Genomic DNA, 25,896 nt, shown 5'->3' with positions numbered 1-25,896 from the left:
GATTTTAATACATACTGTAAAGCAGTTATATACATATACAGAAAAACATCTCTCAAACATCTCATACATTATGAAGTGAGAACTCAAAATGGTCTAAACAGTCTTTTCACAAATCCATCTGTAAGGTGTCTTACAGGAGCCATCCAACCAGGACTGGAGTGCGGTCTCACTGCTGTCAATGTGTCCACAGTCTTCTCCGAGAGGGTCGTCCAGCTTCCAGTCATCAGGCTCAGCCCCCGTCCCTGGTCTGCTCAGCCAGTACCTGGAGGAGGAGTTCATTCATCCTCACAGTGTCAAGTGAACGTAGAACTACAAGCACTCATACATGAAAATGACAATCAATCAATCAATACTGAAGCTAAAGAGACACTGGCGGAAGCGCGTTCGGCCGTGCGTGCGTACGTCCGTGCGTCTGTCTGCGTGCGTGCTGATGTACGTGTGTGGCTCGTTGGTCTAGGGGTATGATTCTCGCTTTGGGTGCGAGAGGTCCCGGGTTCAAATCCCGGACGAGCCCACTAAATCTAAGAACTATGTTCTTCAGTATTGTTGCTTCTCTTTAACTCTGAAGTGAAACCTGATATCACAGTAACAATGGAGGTGTGGACATCTATACATGGAAAGAGCTGTTAACTTGTAAATAAACAGAAAATGTCAGTAAATGCACACAAAATGTGAAACATATAAAAAAAACTGAGTAATGCAGCATTTAATTGTTTAAACAGTTTACTGAAAATTTGTTTAATATCTTGTAGAAATAATTTCCCATTTGTTCAACTGGTCATTATTTTCATTGTCACTTAGTCTGATCATTTTACCTTTACCTAACCTAACCCTAAACCTGAACATATTCACATCTAAGAGGCTGGAATCAGAGAATTTTGACTTTGTTTCAGTTTAATGGTTGAATCGATTAATCAATACTGGAAACAGTGAGTCAGATCAGATCAGCACGAGAAGCATTTCTGTGCTTTGACTTACTGTTCACGTGAAGCGAGCGAGCTGCCGTCCACCCACATCCATTCACCCTCCACCTCGGCGTCGGTCATGCCGATCCACAGCCGGCTGCCGCTCTGCTCCACAGCCTGACTGCTCTCAAACACGAAGCTCTGAAAAGAGACAGACGGGTCAAAGCAAACTGAGCGGACACTGATCTTTGAACCACTGTCCTCCGGCGCGGTGTCTTCTTTTTGTCCTCTACCTGTTCTGGTTCACTGTCCACGACGAGCAGGTCGCCCCCTTGTGTCTGGCACCAGGCTCTGCTGGAGCTCCAGGTGAGCACGCGAGTGGAGAAGTAGTAGCACTTGTTCTCAAACAGCCTCCAGCTGTTCGGACACTTTTTACAAACCCGCTCTGTGGAAGAACATTGAGAACGTGACATTTCTGTGCGCAGCGATGAGTCGGCTGAATTTGAACCTTCACTTTTTCCACTTCTGTAGCTTTAAGGTCGTTAAAATCATCTTATTCTCACAGAACCCTCCTCAGGTCACCTTGAACCTGGAGAGACTGCATTCATCATCACCATGAACACACACACACTGTATTTATTCTGACTCAGTCACACACACACCGTCCTGCCGTCACTACAGCACCAAACGTGGATTCATCCGCCGCTGAAAATAGTCCCAACAGATGCTCTGTTTCCTCCTGTTTGTCTGATAAAAACTACAGTGAGCAGCTGTTCTAGGAGACGGTTTTCATGTGATTTGAACTTGAACCCATCACTCTCAGCTGCTGTTATCGCTGTGAAGAAACCTCGTATGTACCTTTGGTCTTGTGGTTGAGCACGGGGCAGTAGAGGTCTAAGGAGTGGAAGGCCTCCTTCACTGATTGCATGTCGGCCATCACTCGGTGCAGCTTGTTCCTGCTGCCGTCCTCTCGCTCTGCTGCTTCCTGCCTCTCTTTCATCAACGTGCTGCTCAGGTTCTGCTGTTGCTCCTGAAGCTTTGCGACTCTCTCCTGGAGCTGCATGTTGTGTTTCCTCACCTCCTCACAGTCGTCCATCAACAAAGCTCCAACCTGCTCGCTCAGATTTTTGACTTCTCCCTGAAACTTGTTGTTGGTTTCCAGAAGTTCTTTGTTCTTTTCCTTCAGTTCAAACAGCTCGTTGCTCAGGAGGCCGTTCATCTCAGACAGACGTCGCACCTCCTCCTCTCGCTGAGCGCTGGAGTCGACCAGATGTTTGATGGTTTGAGACATGTTCAGCTTCTCCTCCTCCTGCTCCGACCTCTGCTGGACCAGACGCTCATTTTCTTGTGTGAGTTCTAAGTTCGTAGACGTCAGATTCACACTTTGCTCCGTTAGCTCGGCGCTTTCTGCACTCAAAGCCAGATTGACAGACATCAGTTTGGCTGAAGTCCTGTTGAGGAGTTTGGTCTGTTCGTCCAGCCAGGAGATCTGCTGCTTCAGCATTTCATTTTCTCCTCTCAGGTGGCTGTTGGCTGTAGTCAGAGTGAGGCAGCTCTCACTCATGTTCTGGTACTCAAAGAGGAGGCTTGTCCAGGCTGGCCTGCGGTCTGACTCGTTGTAATCTGAAGGTTAAAGACAAAGAACCATTAGAAAGCCGTAAGAAAAGACAACGCAGCACAGACAACTTCAAAAGTTTTATGAATTCACATGATTTCCATTTAAAAAAGACGCCTTATTACACTTTTTTTGTTTCTGAGAGTGAGATGTGACATGAAGGTCATCGATCTTCTCATTTAACTCTCTCCAAGAAACGAGGTGCATGTGTTAGCTTTGGAAAAAGCCAGGCTAACTATTCCCATCCGCCCCCAGTCTTTATGCTAAGCTAGGCTAACCACTTCCTGACTCCAGCTTATCACACTCACATGAGAGTGATATCAAACTTCTCATCTCACTCTCGGAAAGAAAGCAAAGTCAATGACCTTCAACTTTCTGAACCAAACTTCTATTTTGTGGTCTCTTCTTTTGCCTAATCCTCACTTATTGAGCTTAACGTCCATAATTTGAACTTACACAAGACAGAAAGAGCGACACAGGCCAGAAGCAGCACCGAGCAGAGAGCCGAGAGACCGACGACTGGACGGAAGTGGAGACAGCTCGAGATTCTGCTGGTTCTGAGGCAAACTGAAGCTAAAACAAACAGATTCATTATAATCGGCATTCTTATTATTATGAGATAAATACAAACATCAGTCAGTTCTGTTCATCTCAGTGTGCCAAATTCAAGATACAGACGCCCATTTCTACAAAGCTGATTTCTATTCAAATCAGAAATATTCTTTCTGCACATGAAAACAGTTTTTAAGATATAAATTTAGATCAAACGTTATTTAGGATGTGGACAGTGTTGCTGAGAGCATCGTTCATTAATTTAAGATGAATCTGAATCATTTAGGATCTGAAGTTATGAAGCATTTAGTTCTGAAAGCAACACACAAACCTGTGAAAACGGTTAGGATAGGTAAAGGGTTGCTGTTCAGATGTGGTTGTTTTACTTACATTTTTCCTGCTCCTGTTTGGCTGAAGTCACTGAGATTGAGCCCGAGGTTGGATTATTAATCCCGGGGAGCCGCTGATGTCCGACCATGTTACCTGTTCAGTATCAGAGCAACAGGAAAACTGACTTTCAATCCTCCTTTTAAAAGAAGTGGGCAGCTGCTGAACAAAAGGCCTGCATTGTGTTAAAATGACTGTCGATCTCACGTGTGAAGGTTTGGTTTGGCTGATAAAAACTCTGTTTATCCTTAATGAGCCCACAGATGCTGAGGCAGACTGAGTGTTAAGTGTCTAGACATCAAACACTGATAGAGTATCTTTAAAGGTTCTTCACACCTCAGACAAAGTGTTTCTGTGGTTTTCCTCTTCTGCTTCATCAAAGGGCGTCACAGCATCTCCTCAGTCTGTATTCAGACACGTTTGAGGGGAAATCCTCTGATTACACTGACACAGTGTACAAACTACATCACTGAAGTTAAATTTGGACTCCTATATAAAATATTCTACTTTAGAAAACTCGACTGCTGCAGCATTACAACGCAGCTGACATGTTAACGTACTGTGATGTAATACTGCATACTGTGTATAATGCAGTATATCCAATGGTAACAAAGTACATTTACTCAAGAGCTTACTTATACTTCAGTATTTCTATTTTCTATCCACCACATCAGACAGAAATACTGTATTTTTTACATTATGTACTGTCATAGATATACAAGTTACTCCAAAGATCAAGACTTGACACAAATACAGTACATGCAGTTTGTTTGCACATCTGATGCACTGTTTCAGTACACTCTAATGTATTTGTAGGAATAATTCAATAATCAGGGTTATTCTGTCACCCAATGGCTTCATCATTATCATTTTTATGGTGGTATTGCTGCTCCTGGAGTCAATACTTCCTCCACCACCGAATACAAACCTCTGAAAAGAGCCTTCTAGAGAACTTTTGCTTTGGATGCTTTAAGTTAATTCTGCTGAAAATAACCCATTTTAATACTTCTAGTGTACTAAATTAAGTTTGCATGCAGTACTTGTCGGATTTCTGCACATGGAACGTGCAGCTGAAGTCGGTTTGAAGACGAATCGTCACACGTCACGGCCTACCTGAGTTAATGTCCCTCCCAGCTTGCTGTAGTCTGTCCTGACTGTCTCACATGTGAGTCACTGACTGTCTTTGTCAGCCTGCAGCTCATTTATAGGCCTCTCACCTCCAGCAGCCTCAGACACTCTGATAATGGCCTCTTCTGTCTGATGTCACCTTATCTCTCACTAAACAATAGACACTGAGGGTACGACTGTGTGTCACTGTTTGGCTCTCAAAACGACTTTCTTCATCATTTATTTGTGGTGTTCTTTTAAAAGTCTCAGCAAATTTAAGAACTCAGCTCTTAAATAAATATGAACACATGCTCTATTTCCATCGTCAGCAGCCGTTTTCTTTGACTCAGTGTGAGCCAGTAGGTGGCGATGTGCCCTTTTGCACAGCTTGTTGCTGGTTTAGAGGCTGTGGACGCTCCTGCGGCTGTTTTCAGGTCTGTTTTTCATGGTTCCTTCCAGTGAGGTGAAGTCTCAACGCTGCAGCATTCAGTGATATTTTACTTGCTGTGGTTCCACACCTGCGCAGGTAATTAACAGGACAGGAGAAGCAGGGGAAAGAAACACCAGATCATGCTGATTTCTTCACACTGTCTTTGCCTTTTTCTTGTGAATTAATGGATCATTTCACTGTTCCAGGTCTCGAAAAAATATTCAACTAAAACAGGAAAAATTCATCATTCTTTGGTTGAACTGATCACACCTGGAACATGAGTCAGGCCTCAGCGCCCATGTTGGACCTCACTAACACTTTTGTGTCTGAATGGGAGCAAATTTTGCAGCCAGGTTTGAAAATCTGCTTTAAAACCTGAAATCAGAAGAGCGGAGGCTGTTGTGGCGTTTGCATACCTGAAGAATCTCACTGGACACATTTTTAATGATAATAGAATAATAAATCATCTGGAGAACCATGATTGTATTTTATTTATTAAAAATGTATATGTGCAGACAAAACCTAAATATAACAAAAGTTCCTAAAATTTTAATGATTATTATTTGTCATACAAGCAGTCAACTGACAAAAATCATGCAGATACATCAGCTTCATGAAAGAAGCTGAACTGCTTCAGCTGCTTCACAGACAGTAAGAGACAGCTTGTTATTCATCATTACGTTTAGCGGTGTGAGTCTGTGATTCAGTAAAAGATCAAACACGCTGCCACCAGCAGGACATCCAGTGCCAGCAGAGGCTGAAGATAAGTGAGACAATGTTGTCTCTCAGCAGGGAGAATCACGGCGAGAAGCTGCAGAGATCAGCTCAAACACACACCTCGCCTCTGACGTGTGTGAGAAAGGAAACACACAGCACATCATTGCTTTACAGCCTGCTGCTGTCGGCGGAGTTTAAGGTATAAGAGCATGGCACACCAACAACCCGTCCGTCCTCAGCGTGTCAGAGAGCAGCATCAAATAACTTCTGTGTCCGTTCTTCCATGTTTTTGTCTTTATCTGCTAATTATTCACAAAGCTGCTTCCTCAGGTGAAGCTAACGGGAGCTTACTGCTGATGGTCAGATGTGTGTCAGTGTGTTCACTCTGAGGTTTCACTCGGGCTGATGGAGTGTGTGGCATTGGGTGGTGGAGGGGTGTGTGTGTGTGTGTGTGTGTGTGTGTGTGTGTTCACGCCTCATTCCTGTGCATACAGATGGTGTCAGTGAGACTCTGTGCTAACGACTCTTCTTATCTTCAGCATCCTTCACAGCCCATCACGAACCAACAGCATCACAGAGGCTTTATCACAGCACATTAGCATGGACTTATACACTTGTGAGGACTCTCCTTGAGATAATGTGCTCTCTGACCTCTGACCTTAACACTGACACCAGGACTGAGACACACACACACACACACACACACACACACACACACACACATTCCAGACTTTATTTAGTGAAAATAAGAACTCACGATGTCACACACTTACATTTCCAGCTGTGTCTGTGAGGTGAACCGTTAAAGTCCGAGTGGAGGCTGTTATAGCAGCTGATTCATCACCATGATTACGACATTATATCCTTAACAATCTCATCAGGATGGCACGTCAGGGCGTCCACATACTTCATGTCTGTTGGACTTTACTTTTCCAAACCACCAGATAAACCAGTACAGGGATGAGGCTCACAGGGACGAGCGTGAGGGCGATCAGCAGCCCGTGAGGCGCGTCCACAAGCGGGACGCCCTCCGTAGAGCAGTTGTGGAAGTAGTGAGAGTGGATTTGAAGGAAGAAGTCCTGAATGTCGGGGTTTGGGTAATAGCAGCTGAACCGTTTGCACAGCCTCTCCAAGCATAAGGTCATGTCGCTGTATGGCCTGTAACAGACAGAGAAACCAAAGTATTAATGACAAACACACGACTGCAGAGAACGGTTGAAACGATTGGTCCGTTATTCTACTGCTGTGAGAATCAGTTCACAGTTTAAGTCAGTTATCAAACTCAAGTTGACAAAAACTCTCTGGTTTCATCCTGACATTGTTTGTTCTGCTTTTATGATGTCAGGATTTTCAGTTTTCCGCTGTTTTATAACGTTGTACAATGAACAACTTTGGGTTTTGAACCGTTTGTACATCAAAACAAAAAATGATCATCAACTGTTTTAATGTACCAAAAGATTAATGCATTTATCAAGAAAAGAACTGGCAGATCAAATGTGGAGAGAATCTTTAGTTTCAGCCCCAAAACAGTCACTCTGTCATTTAAAAAGCACAAAAAATAAATGAACCTGCTCAGAGAATCAAACTTTCATGGAGTCACAGATAAAATCAGACATTTACAGCTGTTTTAAGAGGCTTCTTTAATGAAAACAAGCCCGTTTTGCTCTATATTTTGTGCTGAATGAGATCCTAACCTGACTGGCTGAGGCATTTTTAACTGACAGGTCACGGTGAGTTTATGGCGTTCTCTCTAACCAGCTCTACTCATCCACCGGTTCCCCTCGAGGTCACCGTCTCTCCCACTTCTTTACATCACTGACACTAACGAGCGTCGCAGCAGCTGTAAGAACAAACGCATCTCAAAGTTCACTGTTGAGTCTGTTACTGTCAGCCCTGTTGAAGGGGGGGAGCGGGCCCACGGGCCGGTGGTGGGTGGATGACTTTGTGGCTTGGTGCGATGAGTCTTACCTCCATCTGAATGTGTCAAAAACAAAAACATGACCGCTGAGGGCAGGAAGTCACCACGAAGCCCTCAGGTCGATACGATGCTGATCGTGAGCGTGCTGATGAAGATTTGGATCTTGTTCTCGGTAACAAATTGTGTTTTGAATCTTGATGCTACTCTGAAAAATGTCCACCAAAGACTTTTCCTGCTGAGGAAAGTGAACTCTTTATTGTATTAGTTTCACTGACTTTAAGCTTCTGTACTTCTGCTCAGAACATGAACCTGAGTCTGAACTGTTGCCCTCAGGCCGTGTTCAGCTGCTCCGAGGACAATGACTCTTTTATCCTTTGTTGCACTCATGTGTTCGACGGTCTTTGTGCTAATCTGGTCACACCTGCACATTTGCACTTGGTATGAACTTCCATTTCCCTGCACTCGTTCTGTGATTTACTGTTGATGTTGTTGTTGTTGTTGTCATATGAACCCTTTCTGCACAACAGATTTCAATAAGGACAACTTTGAACCCTGAATTTCATAAGAACTCAGTGTTTTCGTGAAACTGGAGACGTCACTTTGGAAACGAAACTCTTCAGTTGGACCAAGAAATGCTTGAAAGGTGTGGCACATCTACCTGTAACTAAAACTGAGACTGTGGTCAAACTCCTTCCTGTTTGAACATGAGCAGAGGTTTAACTCAGCAGTGGGAAAAGCACTCAGGGTGCAGCTGTTTGTGAGGCCCAGTCTTGATGATGGATATTTCCCGGTGCCCCTCGCCATCATTGTAGACTTTGACACATACTCAGCTTTTGACATTAGCATTAACATTGTACTGTTGCTTGAGGATAAGGGTGGTGTTTTTCTACACTTTTCCTTTCTCAAGAAAAGGCTAACAATGTGTAAGTTCACTTCCTGACTCTTCTACTCTGTCTGTGGCGCTCACACCCACTGATTACTGGTCAGATTCTGACTATTTTCAGCTGTGGATTAATGCAGCAGCAGCAGGATGGTGCGTAGGATTGAGTCAAAATAAGGTTTAAGTCCCTCACCATCCAAAATATTCACTAGTATCACTTTAATAAAACATATTTAATGTGCTCATCCGTTTCTTAATGTTACTCGTCTTAGATGTTTGAGCTACACTGTGCAGAATGATGTATGTGCAGTTTGATGTACATGCAGCCAAACGTTTTTTTGTTTTTTTTTTTGTATTGTTGTGTGTTCTTCTTTTATTCTTGAAAATGACAATAATAAGAACAAGAACAGCGCCCCCTGTGTTGTAGCGGCTAGTGACCGTCAGTCGAGGCAGTCGTGGGTCAGTGGAAGGAAAACCAGGTGAAGTCAATTAAAAAATGAATCAAACAGTCAGATGTGAAACTATGAACGGAGAGACTTTTGGACAAACAAACGATAAAGTGAGCCGTGAAGTAAACCAGCTGTACTCTGGTGAAAGTTAGCTGCATTAAGTTTAATGATAGGAGCGGGAGAGTTACGTTGGCTAGTTTTAGCGTTGCTAACGATAGCTAGCTAAGCGCAGGCTAGCTTAGCGCGGGGGAAGCGAAGAGAGGAGGAACTCTGCCAAAAACATTGGATATCGGATATTTTTCACTTCGCCTTCATGGCAGAAAAGGACGATGAGCTTCGACGTCAAGGAACGTGAGTCAGATTCAATTTTTGTGTGTCTGTGTCGGTGTGTTTGTTGGCTAACTTAGCGCTAGCTTATTCGCTGCCGTTAAAGTCCCGCCGCGGCTGTGACGTCATGTCCCTACGTGTTGTGGTGGTGTTGATGTTTGTTGTTGATGTGGTAGAGGTTGTGTTGTGGTGAGTTTGTTGTGCGGCTACTGTGTTACTGCTGCTGTTCATATCAGTCAAACGGTTACTTAATTATTTATTATTATTTATATGTTTGTTGGTCACCTGTTTGTGATTTGTTAATAAACGTGCAGAGTAACGAGCTTTAATAATTAACCACATAACTGCAGGCGTCACGGCTGTGCTGAGCTTATACATTATAATATTTTATTCTGACTGTTGATCCTCCTTGGGAAATTAACAAGCTACCCAGCAGTATATAATGTTATGTATATTAATTAATTTTAAGTGCACGACTTGTACTTCACAAAGTATTACAATGTTTTTTTTATTGTGGTATTGCTACATTTTCCTTAAGTAGTAGATCTGAGTACTTCCTCTAGCACTAGTACTCCTCACAGGCTGTTTTCTGTATGCTTGGCAGATATTTAAGACTTTGTAAGTCATGTATTTGATACATGCATTAATGCTCTTTGATGTGAACATAAACCTTTACAGTCACTGTTTGTAGTGTTCTGTCTTTGCAGTATTATGTCCTGATCTGTACGTGTATCCAAGTGTGTTGATTCCAGATTGATAAGAAGTACAGACATAGAAAAGTAAATATAATTATGAGGAAGTGATGATGATGGTGATGATGATGATGGTGATGGTGGTTTAGATTCGCCTCACCTGATGACATCTTTCAGGATGCACCACTTTTCTCTGCTGACTGACGACATTTCTTCGTGAAAAACTGCACCACAGACACCGTAACTGTACGCCACCAGCATGTCCCAAAGACAGTGTCCAGCTGGGGACTCTTGACTCTGGAAATTCTCTGCAAAGCAAACACAAAAAAAAATCCGCCTGACACTCACAAACTAACAGATACACACGGATATCAAACAACACCCAGGTTTACATCAGTAAATGACATTATTCAGATTGTCCTGCAGCCTAAAATGTATTAAATATTTCATAGATTTGCTGTGATTGGCTGCTTTGTTTATAGTCCAGCAGCACGTTGCTTTATCTCGGCTGACCTGAAAGTGAAACTAGAAAGCTAATGGTAATGCTTCATTTGTGTCGTCAGCACAGGAAACGTAAAGGTGCTGACAGCGATGAGTTTCCTTTCCTCATGCAGAAGAAGTGGAAAAACTCACCATCATCCTCGGTGATCACAGTAGATGTCTGGTTATTTTGTAGTTCGTCCTCGATGTGAGTCCTTGCGTCTTTGTGCAAACTCAATGTCACATTTCTGGGTTTCATTGTACCTGCAGCCAAACATGAATTCACTTTATCTGAGCAGGATTGTCCATGACTGCTGCAATGATCGGTCGTTTGATTAATTAGTTGATCAACAGGAAATTAATCATCAATTATTTTGTCATTTTTCAAGCAAAGCTGGTTTTCTTTGTCATAGTAAACTGATGGTTAAAGATTAGAGAGTTAATGGAGGGACAGAAAATTAGCCGTCAATTTTAGTCATTGATTAAAGCATAAATGGCTGAAATTCACTGATTCCAGCTTCTGTTCTGGTTTGAAAAGTGAGAGTTTGCTGTTTTTGTTAATTCCTCATTGATGATTGATTGAGTATTTTGCATTATTGGCTGAACAGAAGAGCTTAGCTCAGAGCTCAGGGACATTTTATAGAGCAGACTCATCCTGATGAAGAGGAAAAAGTCTTACTGTTGTCAGTGTTGGACTCGCTGAACGTTTGATTCCCTTCAGCTCTCCTCGGCTCTTCCTCTGTCACGTTGGCTGATTGTGAGTCCACGACGCCTGTGGACACAGATTCAGTAAAGCTCTTTAACGTCACATGAAGAAGTCCAGCACATTATCGGAGACTCAATCAGAGACAGTGCACACTCATGGAAATATGCAGCAAGCCCAAAAAACAGGACATGCTAAGAGAGTGAAACATCATTAACCTTAAACCAGCGTGTCAAATGAAATGTGTGTGCGTGACGTGGGATACACACCGAGGAGAAGAGCGGAGGCGAGCAGGTACAGGATCATGGTGCAGAGCGGTGAGGGGATCGGCAGTGACCCTCGAGGCCGGCCGCTGACCTGAGGCGCCGTAATGAAGCTCAGGGTCTGAGAGCTGAGCGGGTGAAGGAACAAGCCCAGCCCTCCTTATCTTAACACTGCTGGCTGTGCATGTTGTGTGTGTGCAGCGTGTGTGTGTGTCTGAGATCTGCCTGATAAACACACTGGATGATGGAAGATTAATGAGTCTGATAGAACTGGAACCTGCACCCTTTTTTTAGGCCTTTAAATCACTTTGTACTTCTGTATCACAGTAATACTTCTGACCAAAAGCTGCTGGAGCCTCACCTGTAAACTTCATATTACACCGTGGATTCAGTCATTATTAAACGTCTTTCACTGAGCTGAACTCAGGAAGCTCAGACACAGTGAAATAATGTTGGGGACTGTATAAATTAGAGTTATCACCACAAATATACAGTAAAAATGATTCACAGATGCTGTTTATCAGCTCTGAAACGCTGTCCCTTATTATTATTTATAATATTTATTATTATTATTATTTTGGCCACTTGAGGGCAGCACAAACTGTGAACACATCATGGACAAGAAGACATGGAGCAACGTGAGCATTGAGCTGGAGCTGTGTCTCACCTGCTCACCTGGGGAATAAGTCCGGTGCACACTGTCCTTTCAGCTCTGGTTTGGCCTCCACCAGGTCTGCACTGTGCTCACGTCCAGAATGGAATGAATGCCAATGAATCTGCACGCTGGCGTCTCACATCTGCTGATGTGGTCGCTCCGCTGACAGTGTGTTGATGTTGTTGGTGCGTGTGTGAGACACCAAAACATGGCTGCATAGTTTTTTCTGATCGTTCAGCTTAGACGCCGTGAAAAGACGCTTATAACCATGAACCCTGATTTTTAGAAAATGCATCTATATTTTGGTAATTTCCACAATATTTTGCATTTCAGAGTTGATTCTGCTTTCGTCTCCCTCTTATCATTCAGATTAGGTTTGTGTTTTCACTGACCAGCATCTCTAATTCTTGTTGTCGTCTGTCTACTCTCTTCATAAAAACAACAGTTGAATTTGACATTTACGCTCACAGTCAAACTGTGTTTTCTGAAGTGTCTCTGAGTTCATGTATTAATCTCCTTCATTCAGTCATGTGTTCACAAAGTGGTGAACCTCGCTCCATCCTCGCTTGTGAACGACTGAGCCTTTCATACCCCATCATGATCCTCTCACCTGTCACCAGTGAGCCTGCTTACCTGTGGAATGTTCCATGTGTACAGCTCTGTGTGCGCAGACTAAATAAGGAGAAGTGCTGGTATGTCCTCACTTACTCCTGTGGGTCTGCTGACATGAACACATGATGGCACATAATGCTGTGGTACATCTAATTGGAGTGGGACTGCCCTGATGCTGGTGGTGATGTGGTCAGAGAGGGAGAGCGGCCCAGTTTCCTGCTCCTCCTCAGATAGCTGCTGGAAAGGCTCTTAAGGGATTTCCTCCTCCATCTCGCGGCAGGAAGGGCGGCTGCTGGGACGGAGTCTGGGCTGGAACCAGGAAGCTGGTGCAGCATGAAAGATAAGTCAGAGCTTCGAAAACACACAAACAACAGCTCACAGAAAGCTCTGACAGGCTTGTGTGTGGCAGCAGTGATGATTCAGACCGAAAATACGGCAACAGGTTTCCTGTATTTTATACAGAAACCCATACTGATTTGGATTTTTTTTAGAAAAATGTGATGCCAGCGATGTTTAAACGCAGTACTCTATAGGAGAACTGTACGCATCTGCATCTAACACACCACCTACTGAGTGTAAAAAGCCACAGCTTCCTGTGCTTTGTGGTTTTCAGTGTGCAGGATGTCAGAGCTTTGAGTAATGACTTATGTCTACTGACAGGAAGCTGTTCTGGCATTCAGGGCTTGGCTGCATGCTGATGTTTAGGGACATTTTTGGAATTGAGAAAAGCAAATGAAGGATGAGCAGCAGCCACATGATATCACAGCCGTGGTGCTGTCGACCAACTGACTGCTGTTTGTGTGTGAGGGGGATGTAATAAGACGAAACGACGAGTGACAATCACTTCTTCCACTTTTCCAGTTATCCATACTGCAACAGTTATTTTATTTTTATGATAACAGTATTATTATTATCGTTGTTATTATCATTCATAACGAGCTGTAAAACAAAGGAAATTATTCTTTTTTAACACTAATGCAGGGGATTTAAATGGATAAGGAAATGTTTCTGTTGTGTTAATGTGCTCTGTGTGTTCCCTGTGCTCAACATCGCCGAAGAAATCAGGACGCACACAGTTCTTTGGATGAATGTTTCCTTTAATATAGTATGCTTCATCACTTGTAGCTCACATTCAAGTGTTAGACCTGAATCCAGAAACCACAAGTTTCAGATTTTTTTTTTATCAGTTAACACCTTTAAAAAACATTTCCTCAGACTGGCGCCACACGAGCGAGGACACAAAAACACATCACACCACCTGTAACATGTCCACACGTCAAATAAACCACAGCAGAGTACTGCCTGTTAGCAGGCCGGGTATGAAGCCTCAGTACTTCATACTGACTGAAGCGTGTCTGTGGCTCCGAAGGGTCAAAATGGACAGACAGAATTCACGAGGATGATCTGAACGTTACATTGAAGCTTCACCGAGTTTACACTCTTTTATTTAGCTCTCATACGGTTATTTGTGTTTGGACCAACATTCTGTCATTGAATGAAAGAAGGGTTCATGTTTTTCAGGTAAAGTACTGTAACAGAGTACTGATATTATCACAGACATACTTCCTCAGAGTACTTCTCCAAACCAAGACCACTGACAGCAGCTCAGCCGCGTCGCCTGTAACAGCTCAGGCCACAGTCAGTAAAACAGAGCGACTGCGACACCCTTTGAGTTGTGAATTCATATTAATACGTGGACGTCTTCAGTCCACAGCAGTGACGGCTGAAGTTCTGCTGCTGAGATCATCAGTAAACCAGCTTCAACTCGCCCTCCAGTGGTTAAAATGAGCAGCTGTCATTAGGATTCTTTGTTTTCCTCTAAATATTGTTGTTTGCTCCACTTCATCTGAAACTCATTTTCTTTTCTCACCATCTCTGGCCAAACCCCCCCACTCTTCACACACTTCACACCTTCAGCTTTTCCTGTTTCAGAATGACACAGATGGACTGAAAGACCCGTAAACTCATTTCAGATGAAGCGTGCAGGTTGTAAAACCTGTTGTCGTACCTCTCTCATACAGTCAGCGTATGGAAAAAGAAAATAAACAATCATTTGACAACGATGCATCTGGAACCATCAGTCCACTGTTACATCGCTTTTTACATTTCTGTGAGACTTTGTTTAATTCTGAAACTTTATTTTTCCCTCTTTGAAAATAAAATATGTACAGCAGCCTCACATCGACCGTCTCTATAAAACAAGGCTGTGTTTTCCTGCAGGTCACAGTGATGAATCAAAGGAACAAGTTAAATCCTCAGTCGTTATTTAACTCCAAACAAAGGTGATGATTCAATGCAAACGGAATGTTATGTTGTTCTGAATATGTAAAAAAAAAAAAATAAATAAAAAATAAAAAAAAATATATATATATATAACCCTTTCAGAAATGTTAGAAATTATACCGTTGGGATTTTTTTTAATGGCTGAGCAGTTTGATGTACGTGTTTTATCAGGTACACCTGAACAATCTGATGAATTCAACACAAACCACCAGACACAAACTCGACCGTCATCAAGTTTAGGTTTTTGTGTACAGTCAGAAATACGAGCATGTTTTTTGTCCTTCCTTCGTTTACAGAAATGAAGGAGCAGAATATTAGAAACATGTTTACAACACGACCCCTGTGACCTCAGACCTGAAACAGTCCGTGACGGTGTGAACACATGAACGTAGACTTTAGGTAGTATTGGATTGGACGTTTCGATTGTCCAGATGTACCTAATAAAGTGGCCACTGGTTGTACAGCTCAATTTATTAAAGCATAAAGCAACAAGTGACATGTGCCAAAGAATATACAATAAATAAAATACGAGGAAGCACAAAGAGCAACAGAAGAATTAGACGGACAGTCAGTGAGACGTCCAGGTCTCTTTGGCACATGGACACAGCTGGACTACATAATCAAAAGTGCTTTCAGCAGGTCTGGATCTGACTCCAGGTGCAGGTGGGAAGCCAAAGACTGTGAAGCAGAACTGAAAGTAGATCGTCGGCGTCGCACTTCAGGCCGAGGAGGTTCTTCATGGAGCGAGATCTGCTCAGCTCATTTAAGAGACATTAAAACTTTACGATGTGAGTCTCTGAGCTGAAACGATCAGTCGATTAATGAGGCAGTCGAGAAAAATTATCAGCAGCTTATTTGACAATTAATTCATCATTTTAATCACTTTTCAAGCAAAAATGCAAAAAATCTCCAGTTCTTGAATTTTATTTGTGAGTTTTTGCAGCTTTTCTTCGATGGCTCGACAAAACCAGACATTTGGAAGTTGTGAAGCACATTCTTTGCTAATTTATGATCTTATTTATAGGCCAAACATTTAATTCATTCATCAAAAAATCATTTCTATAATTGCAGATTAGAATTAACCTGTTGTGAAAATAATTGGTGCAGTCTTAATCTCACTGAAATAGCTGATTTACCCACTTCCTGCTAATTATAATCAGAACAATGATCACGGAGGGTTTTTAATGCTGTTGTTCTGCGTAATGTGATGTCGTGATATGTTTGGAACAGCTCGTCACACACAGTCAAACAGACACAGTTAGTTGTTGGTTCACAGGTTCACTCTCTGCTTCAAAGGGCAAAATACGAAAAACTAGATGCAGCTAAATAATCAAAAACACACAAAATCAAACAAGAAAATAACTGATTGAAAAACTGAAAAAACAATAATAAAATAAAATGAAGGCGGTGCTGATCTTTTGATCTTTCTGACACTGGCCTGAACTTTTTTTTTAAACGTAGTGGGTCTTTGTTAATTAGTGTCATTGCTGCTTTATATTAGCTTTAAAACATGCATGAACATACAGCTTTAAGATCACGAGGGAGGCAGGTGACAAAACGTCGCTGGACTCGGTGAACAGAAGGTTTACAGTGAAGAAAAGGGCCGATGGAACCGTTGATAGAGCGAGGAGTGCTTTCAGAAGAAAGATCAGCACGATGCAAAGAGCTGAGCAGCGAGGTCGGAGGTCAGACCCAGCTCAGCTATATGTGCAATTAATGTATCTTAATTCATTCAAAGCAGTGTTTCCTCTAGGATTTCTTTCAGCAGCGGGGGCGGGCTCTCCGGGGAGCCAGGGCGGCGTAAATGACACTTGACTGCAGATTTTACTTTTACAACCTATTTATTGAATGGCCAGTTGAAAACTGCTTTTTAAGGACTGAATGTAAAAATAAAAAAATAAATAAAACAATAAAATTTAATAAATAAAAACAATAAAAAATTCTTTCTTGATGGGGCTTTAGAATCAGTGGCAAAGTTTGCACCCAGGCTCAGAACAACGAGTTTTTCTGGGTTTTTCATAGAAGAGCTCTAAAGCTCAGAGGCTGCTCCTTCACTTCACTCTGCTCTCCTGCTCCTTCACTCTGCTCTCCTGCTCCATCAGTCTGCTCTCCTGCTCCTTCACTCTGCTCTCCTGCTCCTTCACTCTGCTCTCCTGCTCCATCAGTCTGCTCTCCTCCTGCTCCATCAGTCTGCTCTCCTGCTCCTTCACTCTGCTCTCCTGCTCCATCAGTCTGCTCTCCTGCTGCTCCTTCACTCTGCTCTCCTGCTCCTTCACTCTGCTCTCCTGCTCCTTCACTCTGCTCTCCTGCTCCTTCACTCTGCTCTCCTCCTGCTCCTTCACTCTGCTCTCCTGCTCCTTCACTCTGCTCTCCTCCTGCTCCTTCACTCGGCTCTCCTGCTCCTTCAGTCTGCTCTCCTGCTCCTTCACTCTGCTCTCCTGCTCCTTCACTCTCCTCTCCTCCTGCTGTACTCTGCTCCTCTGCTCATCTTCATCAGCTGTCTTCCTTAGAGAAATATTTGAACAAGCTGATCTGAAAATGCAGTCAGCAGTTACATCATGGCGTGTAGATTTTAGCTTAATGCTATCGATCAGTTCACTCACGTTAGGCACCGGGCCCTTAACGTACTGCTGTGAAGATGGAGACATGCTGCAGTGGTGTATTTGTGACAATAAAAAAAAAAAAGGAAAAAAAAAGAAATTTGAAGGAGCGACGGCTAGGATTTAGGAATGGTGGCCCGCCACTCCTGAATGAATGTCGAGGAAACACTGCAAAGCATGTACTAAATTAGTTTTTTAAAAGCCCTGTTTGTGAGGTGTTTATCAGTTCCAGTGGTCTTGTTGGTTCACAGTACATTTTTAAATCTTTATAGATTACTGATCAACCATTTAACAAGCACAACTTCTAAAATCAAAATCACATTTACAACCACGTGATGCAAGAACACGTTAATTAAAGACTTTAATTACTGACACCTGATGGTGTTTTGCAGTCAAGCCGTTCTCATTAATGCATACTAGTCATCTATAAAGCAGGAATGAATTATATGTGTTGAACTGTGAGAATACACTGAACACGACTCAAATAAACATTTTAAAATCAACTAAAATGAAAAGTAATATTTAATTGAAGGCCATTAGACGTCCTGAAGATGTTGTCTGAAGCTGAAGGAAACAATTAAGTGTTGAGGTTAATGAACGCAAAATCAGAGTCATTGTTTGATTTTCATAAAAATAGATCGAAGTATTAAGTAAAGCTCTGCGTGAGCAGGAGGTGAAGCAGCCAATCAGTGTTCAACCTGAGCGTTGTGTTCACAGGTTGAATAGTAGGTCAACAGTTTCACATCAGTGATCGAGAACCACACTCACAAACAAGCCAGGAGGGTAGAAATCACAAGTTAACAAAACCACAGTGTGGATGAAGGATCGTCAACATGTCGGCCCAGCTGTCGACCTGCCAACGGTTCCCATCAGCAGAATCCTTTCACATCGACCTGCTGCACATTTTCTCATGAGCTCGTGCCAACATCAAACAGTGTGGTTTGATGCTCCTCACCGTGAACATCTCTGCAGTGATCAGACTGCATGTCTGCAGCGTGAGTTAGTCAGCGGGGTTAATCGCCCACACACACACACACACACACACACACACACACACACACACACACACACACACACAAACCAGAAACTGAAAAAATATCATTAAATCAGCCATTAATGATTCATTTCACGTTTTCTGTTGTGCAGCTAATGAGGAACATCAGCTGGGTCACATCCAAAAACATACTGTAGATTTTAACACAATTGCAAGAAAATCGACCCCAAAAAAAGCCAGTGGATGCTTTTCATCTGCCACTGTAATTATTAGGAATTGGTTCATAGCGATAATCAGTCAGTGATGCCAGTTCTTCAGTCTGAAAACTATTACACCAATGTAGAAGAAGGGGGCGCTAAAAGACGACATAATTGTATTTTTAACACGATACTTCAAAATGTTCTCAGCGTTTTATTCAACAAACTGTTTTCAATTGGTTGATAAAGGTGTCCCACAAGGATCTGTATTGGGCTATTTACATTATATTTAAATATTTATTTTCCAATTTAGCATCAAAGTGTACATTTTTATGCAGATGATGCTATCTTGTATTATTATGTTTTTTTTTTTAATAGAAACAAGTGTTTGTTATGAACTAAACAGCACAGCTACTTTGCAGTGCCTGTCTGTCAATGGGCCTTTAAAATGCACAATATAAATGATTCAGGACAGCATTGTTAGCATGTAGGAGTTCGGTTAACAGCAGCAGGTTATCACTTTGAAACCTCACTGAAAAACTACAACGTCAAATCGGATTTTTGTACAGGAGCAGAGCTCGTTTGTCATCCAATCCACTGAACTGTTCGTACTGGACCGGAGGGCCTTTACGCTCATACTGCAGCCACGCAGCACTGAAGACAGCTACTGTACCGTCACCGCTGTCAGTTAAATGAAAAGGTCAGAGGTCACTGATGGCGGCAACAGCATAATTGCATTTTCAGTTACAAGGCCACACTCGAGTTGTTTCCTTTAGTTCAAAGTGAACAACCATGACGACAGATACGTTTCCGGTATCATGCACTGCAGTGGAAAACAAAGAAACTGCAAAAGAAGCTGAGAGATTGTAAAATTATCATACCTGTTAATGGTTTAACTGGTATTTGTGTGTGTGTGTGTGTGTGTGTGTGTGTGTGTGTGTGTGTGTGTGTGCTGGCTGCTTTGTGTGACTGACTCATCGTGTTGTGTTGTATTTGTGTGATTTAGGGCTGATAATCAGAAAATGACTCAGCAGCTATTTTAAAAATGGAGTAAAAACCCTTTTCAGCTTGAGGATTTTCATTCGTCTCTGTTTTCTGTCATTTCAAACTGACCGTCATTGGGTTGGTGATGGTTTGGAGACGCCACGCTGGACTCCTGAAAGCTGTGATGGGCATTTTTCACCCTTTCTCTGGCAGTTTATAGACCAAACAATGAATTGATCCATCTAGAAACAATCGCCAGGTTCATCGATAATGGAAATAATTGCTGTTGTAATTTATTTGTCAGCTACGTAAATAAAGTTGAACTAAATGTGAAGTTCAGCTTTGAAGTTTAAGGGGTGCAGATGCACCAAAGGCACCAGCAGGCTCACAGCAGTGGTTAAACGCTGCCCCCCTTCCCCCAGAGGGCCCCCCCTCTGTGAGGTTTGATGCCTCAGAGTTAACCTGATCAGTCAGACCCGCATGTGGCTGCGTTAAATCCACAAACGAGAGGCTGTGAACTGGTTTTGTGGCAGTCATACCCAGATGTTTGTCCGCCTGATGAACCCTCAGCTTGTTTTTCTCTGCATTTCACTGACTTTTGTCTCCTCGTATTAGCACATATTCTGGATTTGTCACAGGGAAAATATTGTCAAATGCACAATACATTCAAAATGAGATTGTGAATATTAAAACTAATGCGCTCACTACAGATCACAGGAGTGTTTGTGCACTTAGTGACAGATGTGTTACAGGAATGATGGTCGATCAACATCTGCTGACTGCTAACAGAAGTCTGCAGATTAGGATGCAGTCCCAACTTCTTCTTACCAAATTCAATAGAGATGACAGATCATGAGCAACCCACAGAGTCAGTGTTGTGTGACAGCACCACGACGGCATCAGCAGAGTTTCATGCTCACATCCTTCACTGACTCCCGGTGATACAAACAGCCAATGTGGGGCTATGCCAAGGTCAGCAAAACACAGAGCCCGTTTCATTGGCTGGAGATGGTGGCGGTTTAGCCCACGGGCTTGTTTTTAAGAGTGCCAGCTTCTCAAATCTCCACCACAGACACAAGGGGCAGGACTAGGGACATGCTTAACACTTCAAACAGCACAGGTAAGATCACTGGAGGAGGTCTGGGCAGCTTTTAGATAGAAAAACGGGTTTTAAAAAGGCTGATAATGTTTGTAGATTGACAGATAGAGTATGAGTAAGATATAGAGTTTAATTAAGTTTAGAAATGCTTCAACTTATTACACATATATGTATAAGGTACTTAAATAAATACGTTTATTGACAAAGCTTACACATATTTCACATTTATAGTTATTTTATCACTCTGATATTAAAATGTGAAGTTTGTTACAGTCCTGATTTCAGAAAGCTGTGATCACCTGCTGATCCTCTCTGACATAAACTCACCTGAAAACAGCACAAAGACGGCATATTTAACGTTTTTCCTCATCAGCGTCTTTGATTTTTGTAAATTTATGCTCATTCTGAATCTGAAGCTGCAACACGTTTCAAACATGTCGGGACAGGAGCGACACATTTCCTCGGGTTTCATGCAGTTTCCCAACTTTTTTGGCATCAGGGTTGTAGCACAGATGAATCCAAGAGACTAAACCAAGTTGCAGCGTGATTGTGGTCAAAGTCCTCATGTGACTCATATTGATGTGGTTTGTCATGTATTTATACGAGAATCCTTTCAGCTGAACGCTGCACCTACAGATTCTTATGTTTATTAAAATGTCAGTTTAACTCCAGTTATATTCTAAAGTTACAAATACAATTATACAACCTGGGATTTGTAGTTTGAATGTCACGAGAAAATAAAGTATAAACTTTCTGACATTCAGCCAGAGAGAAAAAAGAAATATATCAATGTATGTTGTTATTTAGCTGCAGTGAAGGCGAAAAGCAGAAACTGTGCTGGCATGTGACGCTGGGGATGTTAAAGCTGCTCGTGGGTTCCCACATGCCGACAACCTGACGACCGCTGCGTGTCACAGCGCTGAAAAATGACTGAAATACATAACTGCTGCCCACTCAGACTCTCCAACAACAATATGTGGCTCTCACTTTCAGCCTGACTGTCAAAGATATTATGATGTAAGCTGCAGGAGTCTGTTGATAATAAATGATATATTACAGGAGGAAACTGCAGGACTGAACAATATTTACAGCAGAGCGACACTGACAGCTGATAGCAAATGTTTTTAGATGGAAGTTTTACATTAATTATTTGTTCAGATCTCATTCAAATAAAGATGGTTTTAAATGAAGAGCTGATAACCTTTAAATGTAGTGTGACATTAGACAGCCAGCACAAGAAACAAATGCAATATTCAGGTTTTCACAAACATTTAAGAGGCATTCAACCATGAGGAGGGACAGCGAGGGCCGCGAGCTGCAGCAGAACATCGGTTACTTACACCTGTCATGTTGTCACGCATTTGCAAATAAAGATTTGTTCAAAAGTGAACATAAACCATTCAAATAGTTTCAAAAGCTGAAAAAAGTGGCACTCCATCGTCCAGCAATCCTTAGACTGTGTGAAAAGATTTAAATGAACGGTGAAGTGTGAGGTGGTTTAGGACCTTTGTCTGTTGTCATATCGTGTGTGAAACTGAAGCGTTAATCACAGAAGTGTCAATAATTGATCTGACTGAAGAGCTCGAGTGGAGACGGCAGAGGGAATGAAGACAAAGCATCCACGGACCGAGCCACGTTAAAATGTGTGATAATGATCACTAATAATGTGTTTATTGGAAATCATAGTGGGTGAAAAATTGACCTTCGTGGCACTTAATTAATTAACAATAAGCTCTGAGCCTCCGTCATGTACGCTCATAGACGAGCTTTTTATGATCAGTGGTATCAAATGCAGAATTCGAGCTGTCGATGGAGCGTTGCTTCATGTTTTAATGAGACGGGATCATGAAGTGCACGACAAACACTCCATAAAGGAGCTGCGCTGTGGAAGGGTTCGCCCTGCTTTAACTCCTCGAGCACACGAAGTTTGTCATTATACTAAGTTAAAAATCGTAATATGAATCAGAACTGTCAGTTTGAGCTGCAGCTCGTCAGAAAACAAACGTCCTCCCGTGACTCAAATTTAGATGTTTCCTTTTCCCTTCAGCTGCTGAACATATGGACCAAAATTTACATTTAAATTAAATTTGTTCATTTTTCCTCCTTTCGGCTTTTTGGAAAATGTGTGTGAAGTTAAATAGTGTAACCTGTATTTAACACAACCTGGAAAATGTGCGTTTCGGTCAAGGCGACACTGAACTGCAAACCGAACTGTTTTTGAAGTAATCACCGACTAAAAGAAAATTTAGAAATATCAAATTTCAACCTGTCCAACAAACTGCCGACGGAACATTTTTCTCTTACAGTTTTTCCTCTTACCTTTAAGGGAAATCCTTAATGTGTGTCTCCACCATCAAATAAAGAAGTTATAAGTTCTTATAAGTTATAAGTTAATAAAGGAGCATAATTTCATATTGGGAGTAGTGTCTGCAGTAGCTGTCAGACGGTGAAAGATGAAATGAAAAATGGTGATTGTGGAGACTGCCTATAAAGGCCGTTAGCACGCGACGCTGACTGATCTGTGGCCCGTCAAGCTACCCACCATTTCCCCTGTGCCAACGACCTGATGCCAGTGTCACGCAACCTGGTGCAAAATGACTAAAATATCACAGCTGCTTACTCAAAGTGAGGAACAGAGCTGCAGGTCTCTCACTTTCAACCTGTGAGGAGGAGGCAGTGTTTCCTGATATCGTGACGTGAAGTACAGTGTTCTGCTCAAACTCTGGTCTCCACATGTTTTGGAAAAATAATTAGTTGTCACGCAAGAGATGCAAAATGACTCATAATGTTCATTACAGACCTGCTGAGGGTTTTATTGGCAGTCTTAGCTGGTATTTGGTCCAAACTCACAACTCTCAATAACTGTATGGTGTAAATGAATTCATCACATGGAGACTGTTACTTCCTCTTTTTAATGTTTTCTTGAAAGACTCATCTGACGGCCGACACTCGTGGCTTAAAGCCTGAAGTGGCAGTGGCTTCACATCAGACGACATTCATTAGGCGACATTCTGATTGAAGCGTTTTATCAGCTGCAGAAAATAATAAGCAAATTCCACCTGAAGGTCCTTTTTTAGCTGCGTTCGCACATCCTCTTTTTGTAAGAGAGGCTCATCTGTTCGTCCTGTTTGTTCTCTCTGAACGCCGTGATTAAAGGTGTCAGAGCTCACAGTCTTCGTCTCACCTCGTTTGTTTGGAAAAGCTAATCTTCATGGGTTTTGTTACTCATGCTGTGGTGGTGCGTTGCCACAAAGCTGAACTCGTCCTTACATTTCAGCTGCTGCACGCACACAGTGCATACATGTAATGATGCATATGTACTGTATGTTAGTGAGACTACGAGCCACGCTAGCGGCTCTTACGGCTGTCCTCAAGAGCACACTTGTGGTAACATCAGTATGCTAACATGCTCACAATGACAGTGCTGGCATATATTTAGCATACTTGCATGTGCTAATTAACACTAAACACACAGTCTGGGTTCGTTTTAACGGTTGCTTTTTAAGTGAACAGTCACTAATTTTCATTACTGTCTCTAATTTTCTTCAATGTAGGTGCTTCAAATAATAACCAGCGATGTTGATGACATTGATTTAGAAGTCGCAGAGATTGGTTTACCTTTTAGTCATGGGACGCTTTTATCCTCCTCAGATAAATCACTCACTAGTCTTTATTTTTCCTCACCAGTGATGGATGACAGCGATACTGGCTACCTTGACGACCTTGACGGCCTTGATAACTATGAATTTTCAAACTACTCGTTTTGGAATATAAGTAACGCCACGGACTCCGTTGATTATGACCTGAACTCTGGCTGGTGTGAGGCTGGTGAGCAGGAGTTCACCATCAAAATGTTCCAGACTTGTGTTTTCTGCCTGATCTTCCTGCTGGGCGTGGTGGGAAACCTCCTGGTGATGGCCACCTTTGCTCTTTACGGCCGCCACCGGCTTCGCTCCATGACCGACGTCTTCCTGTTCCACCTGGCGCTGGCTGACCTCCTCCTGCTCCTCACGCTCCCATTACAGGCCATCGACACTCACTTGGGTTGGATCCTCCCCGTTACCCTCTGCAAGGCCATGCGAGCATGCTACGCTATCAACACCTACAGCGGGCTTCTGCTGCTGGCCTGCATCAGCGTCGACCGCTACCTGGTGGTGGCACGAGCCCAAGAGATGCTCAGGCTGCGCAGTCGGATATTTGCGGCTGGGACAGTCGCTGCTGTAGGCGTGTGGCTTGTTGCGGTGCTCCTCAGTTTGCCTGAAATCCTCTTCTCTGGGGTGTCCGGGTCCGGCAGCGAGGCGTACTGCGGCATGCTAAAGAGTGGAAGAGTCAAAATGGCCACCAACGGAGCCATCATTGCGGTCTTCTGCATGTCCCTCTTAATTATGGTGACATGCTACTCTCTGATCGGCCGGGTGCTGTGGGAAGGGCAAGCGCACCGGCGGGGGAAGCAGTGGCATCGGCAGCGTACCTTGAAGCTGATGGTGGCTCTGGTGCTGGTTTTTCTGGTCTTCCAGCTGCCGTACACCGTGGTGCTGTCTCGTAAAATGGCAGGACAGTTCTGCGCTCTCCTGCTGGAGTACATCACCTGCACTTTGGCGTACACCCGCTGCTGCCTCAACCCTATCCTGTACGCCCTGGTCGGCGTGCGCTTCCGTAACGACGTGTTGAGGCTCATCCATGACTCGGGCTGCCCATGTGGCCTCCAGCTGGTGCCGCAGTTGGTCAGCTCCATGTCCCCCTCCTCCCCCCCAGTCACGGTGCTCTCAGCTTGCTCGCCAACGTCCGCCGAACGCAGTCACTTCAGCTGCGACGCAGTTTCTCCCACCAAAAGTCAGTTTCCACGAGCCCATTAAAATTTTAGAGCAGACTATAAACTTGCATTGTTAGATGTCCATACAGTACACACAGTGTACACTGACAGATGCAGTGAACACAGTACTGTCAACTCAGGACTACTTGTAAATGATAGATGTACACATTGATAGGCTTGTAGGCTTACTTTGTTCCTAATTGATTATCTGTAAAATGTCTTTTGATATTCTGT

The 25,896-nt window shown here is 42.9% G+C and overlaps 3 protein-coding genes and 1 non-coding gene across 4 annotated transcripts; 2 read left to right on the top strand and 2 right to left on the bottom strand.

Moving 5' to 3' along the window:
• Positions 1 to 93: 93 nt before the first annotated feature.
• LOC143339540 (uncharacterized) lies at positions 94 to 3,550 on the bottom strand. Its single transcript, XM_076760835.1, has 6 exons — positions 3,463 to 3,550; positions 2,977 to 3,093; positions 1,764 to 2,528; positions 1,199 to 1,350; positions 979 to 1,106; positions 94 to 262 (listed from the first exon to the last, which is right to left on the bottom strand). The coding sequence occupies exons 1-6, from the start codon at positions 3,548 to 3,550 to the stop codon at positions 94 to 96; spliced, it is 1,419 nt and encodes a 472-aa protein (XP_076616950.1).
• Positions 443 to 514, top strand: trnap-ugg (transfer RNA proline (anticodon UGG)). Its single transcript has one exon. It is a non-coding gene; the product is annotated as a tRNA-Pro (tRNA).
• A 1,968-nt stretch (positions 3,551 to 5,518) lies between the features above and the next one.
• Positions 5,519 to 11,543, bottom strand: LOC143339347 (receptor activity-modifying protein 2). Its single transcript, XM_076760525.1, has 5 exons — positions 11,432 to 11,543; positions 11,139 to 11,231; positions 10,613 to 10,723; positions 10,140 to 10,287; positions 5,519 to 6,871 (listed from the first exon to the last, which is right to left on the bottom strand). Exons 1-5 carry the CDS (start codon positions 11,466 to 11,468, stop codon positions 6,622 to 6,624), a joined length of 639 nt encoding a protein of 212 aa, XP_076616640.1. The 5' UTR covers positions 11,469 to 11,543; the 3' UTR covers positions 5,519 to 6,621.
• Positions 11,544 to 20,845: 9,302 nt separating this feature from the next.
• Positions 20,846 to 25,712, top strand: ccr10 (chemokine (C-C motif) receptor 10). The gene is made up of 2 exons (XM_076760570.1): positions 20,846 to 20,870; positions 24,537 to 25,712. The coding sequence occupies exons 1-2, from the start codon at positions 20,846 to 20,848 to the stop codon at positions 25,703 to 25,705; spliced, it is 1,194 nt and encodes a 397-aa protein (XP_076616685.1). The 3' UTR covers positions 25,706 to 25,712.
• The last annotated feature ends 184 nt before the right edge of the window (positions 25,713 to 25,896 follow it).

Source organism: Chaetodon auriga, chromosome 20 (assembly GCF_051107435.1).
Source record: "Chaetodon auriga isolate fChaAug3 chromosome 20, fChaAug3.hap1, whole genome shotgun sequence".
NCBI lineage: Eukaryota > Metazoa > Chordata > Actinopteri > Chaetodontiformes > Chaetodontidae > Chaetodon > Chaetodon auriga.
Note: the sequence above shows the minus strand (reverse complement) of the source record. Positions and strands in the feature narration are given on the sequence as shown.

Coding starts and splice junctions, on each gene's coding strand:
- LOC143339347 (XM_076760525.1), bottom strand. CDS start 11,468: ATGATCCTGTACCTGCTCGCCTCCGCTCTTCTCCTCG. Junction 10,724..11,138: donor CGAGTCCAACACTGACAACA/GTAAGACTTTTT, acceptor GTTTGGCTGCAG/GTACAATGAAACCCAGAAAT. Junction 6,872..10,139: donor ATCCTGAAAGATGTCATCAG/GTGAGGCGAATC, acceptor TGTCTGTTACAG/GCCATACAGCGACATGACCT.
- ccr10 (XM_076760570.1), top strand. CDS start 20,846: ATGCTTAACACTTCAAACAGCACAG. Junction 20,871..24,536: donor TAACACTTCAAACAGCACAG/GTAAGATCACTG, acceptor TTTCCTCACCAG/TGATGGATGACAGCGATACT.
- LOC143339540 (XM_076760835.1), bottom strand. CDS start 3,550: ATGGTCGGACATCAGCGGCTCCCCGGGATTAATAATCCAACCTCGGGC. Junction 2,529..2,976: donor TGTCGCTCTTTCTGTCTTGT/GTAAGTTCAAAT, acceptor TTTAACCTTCAG/ATTACAACGAGTCAGACCGC. Junction 263..978: donor TCGCTCGCTTCACGTGAACA/GTAAGTCAAAGC, acceptor CTCCTCCTCCAG/GTACTGGCTGAGCAGACCAG.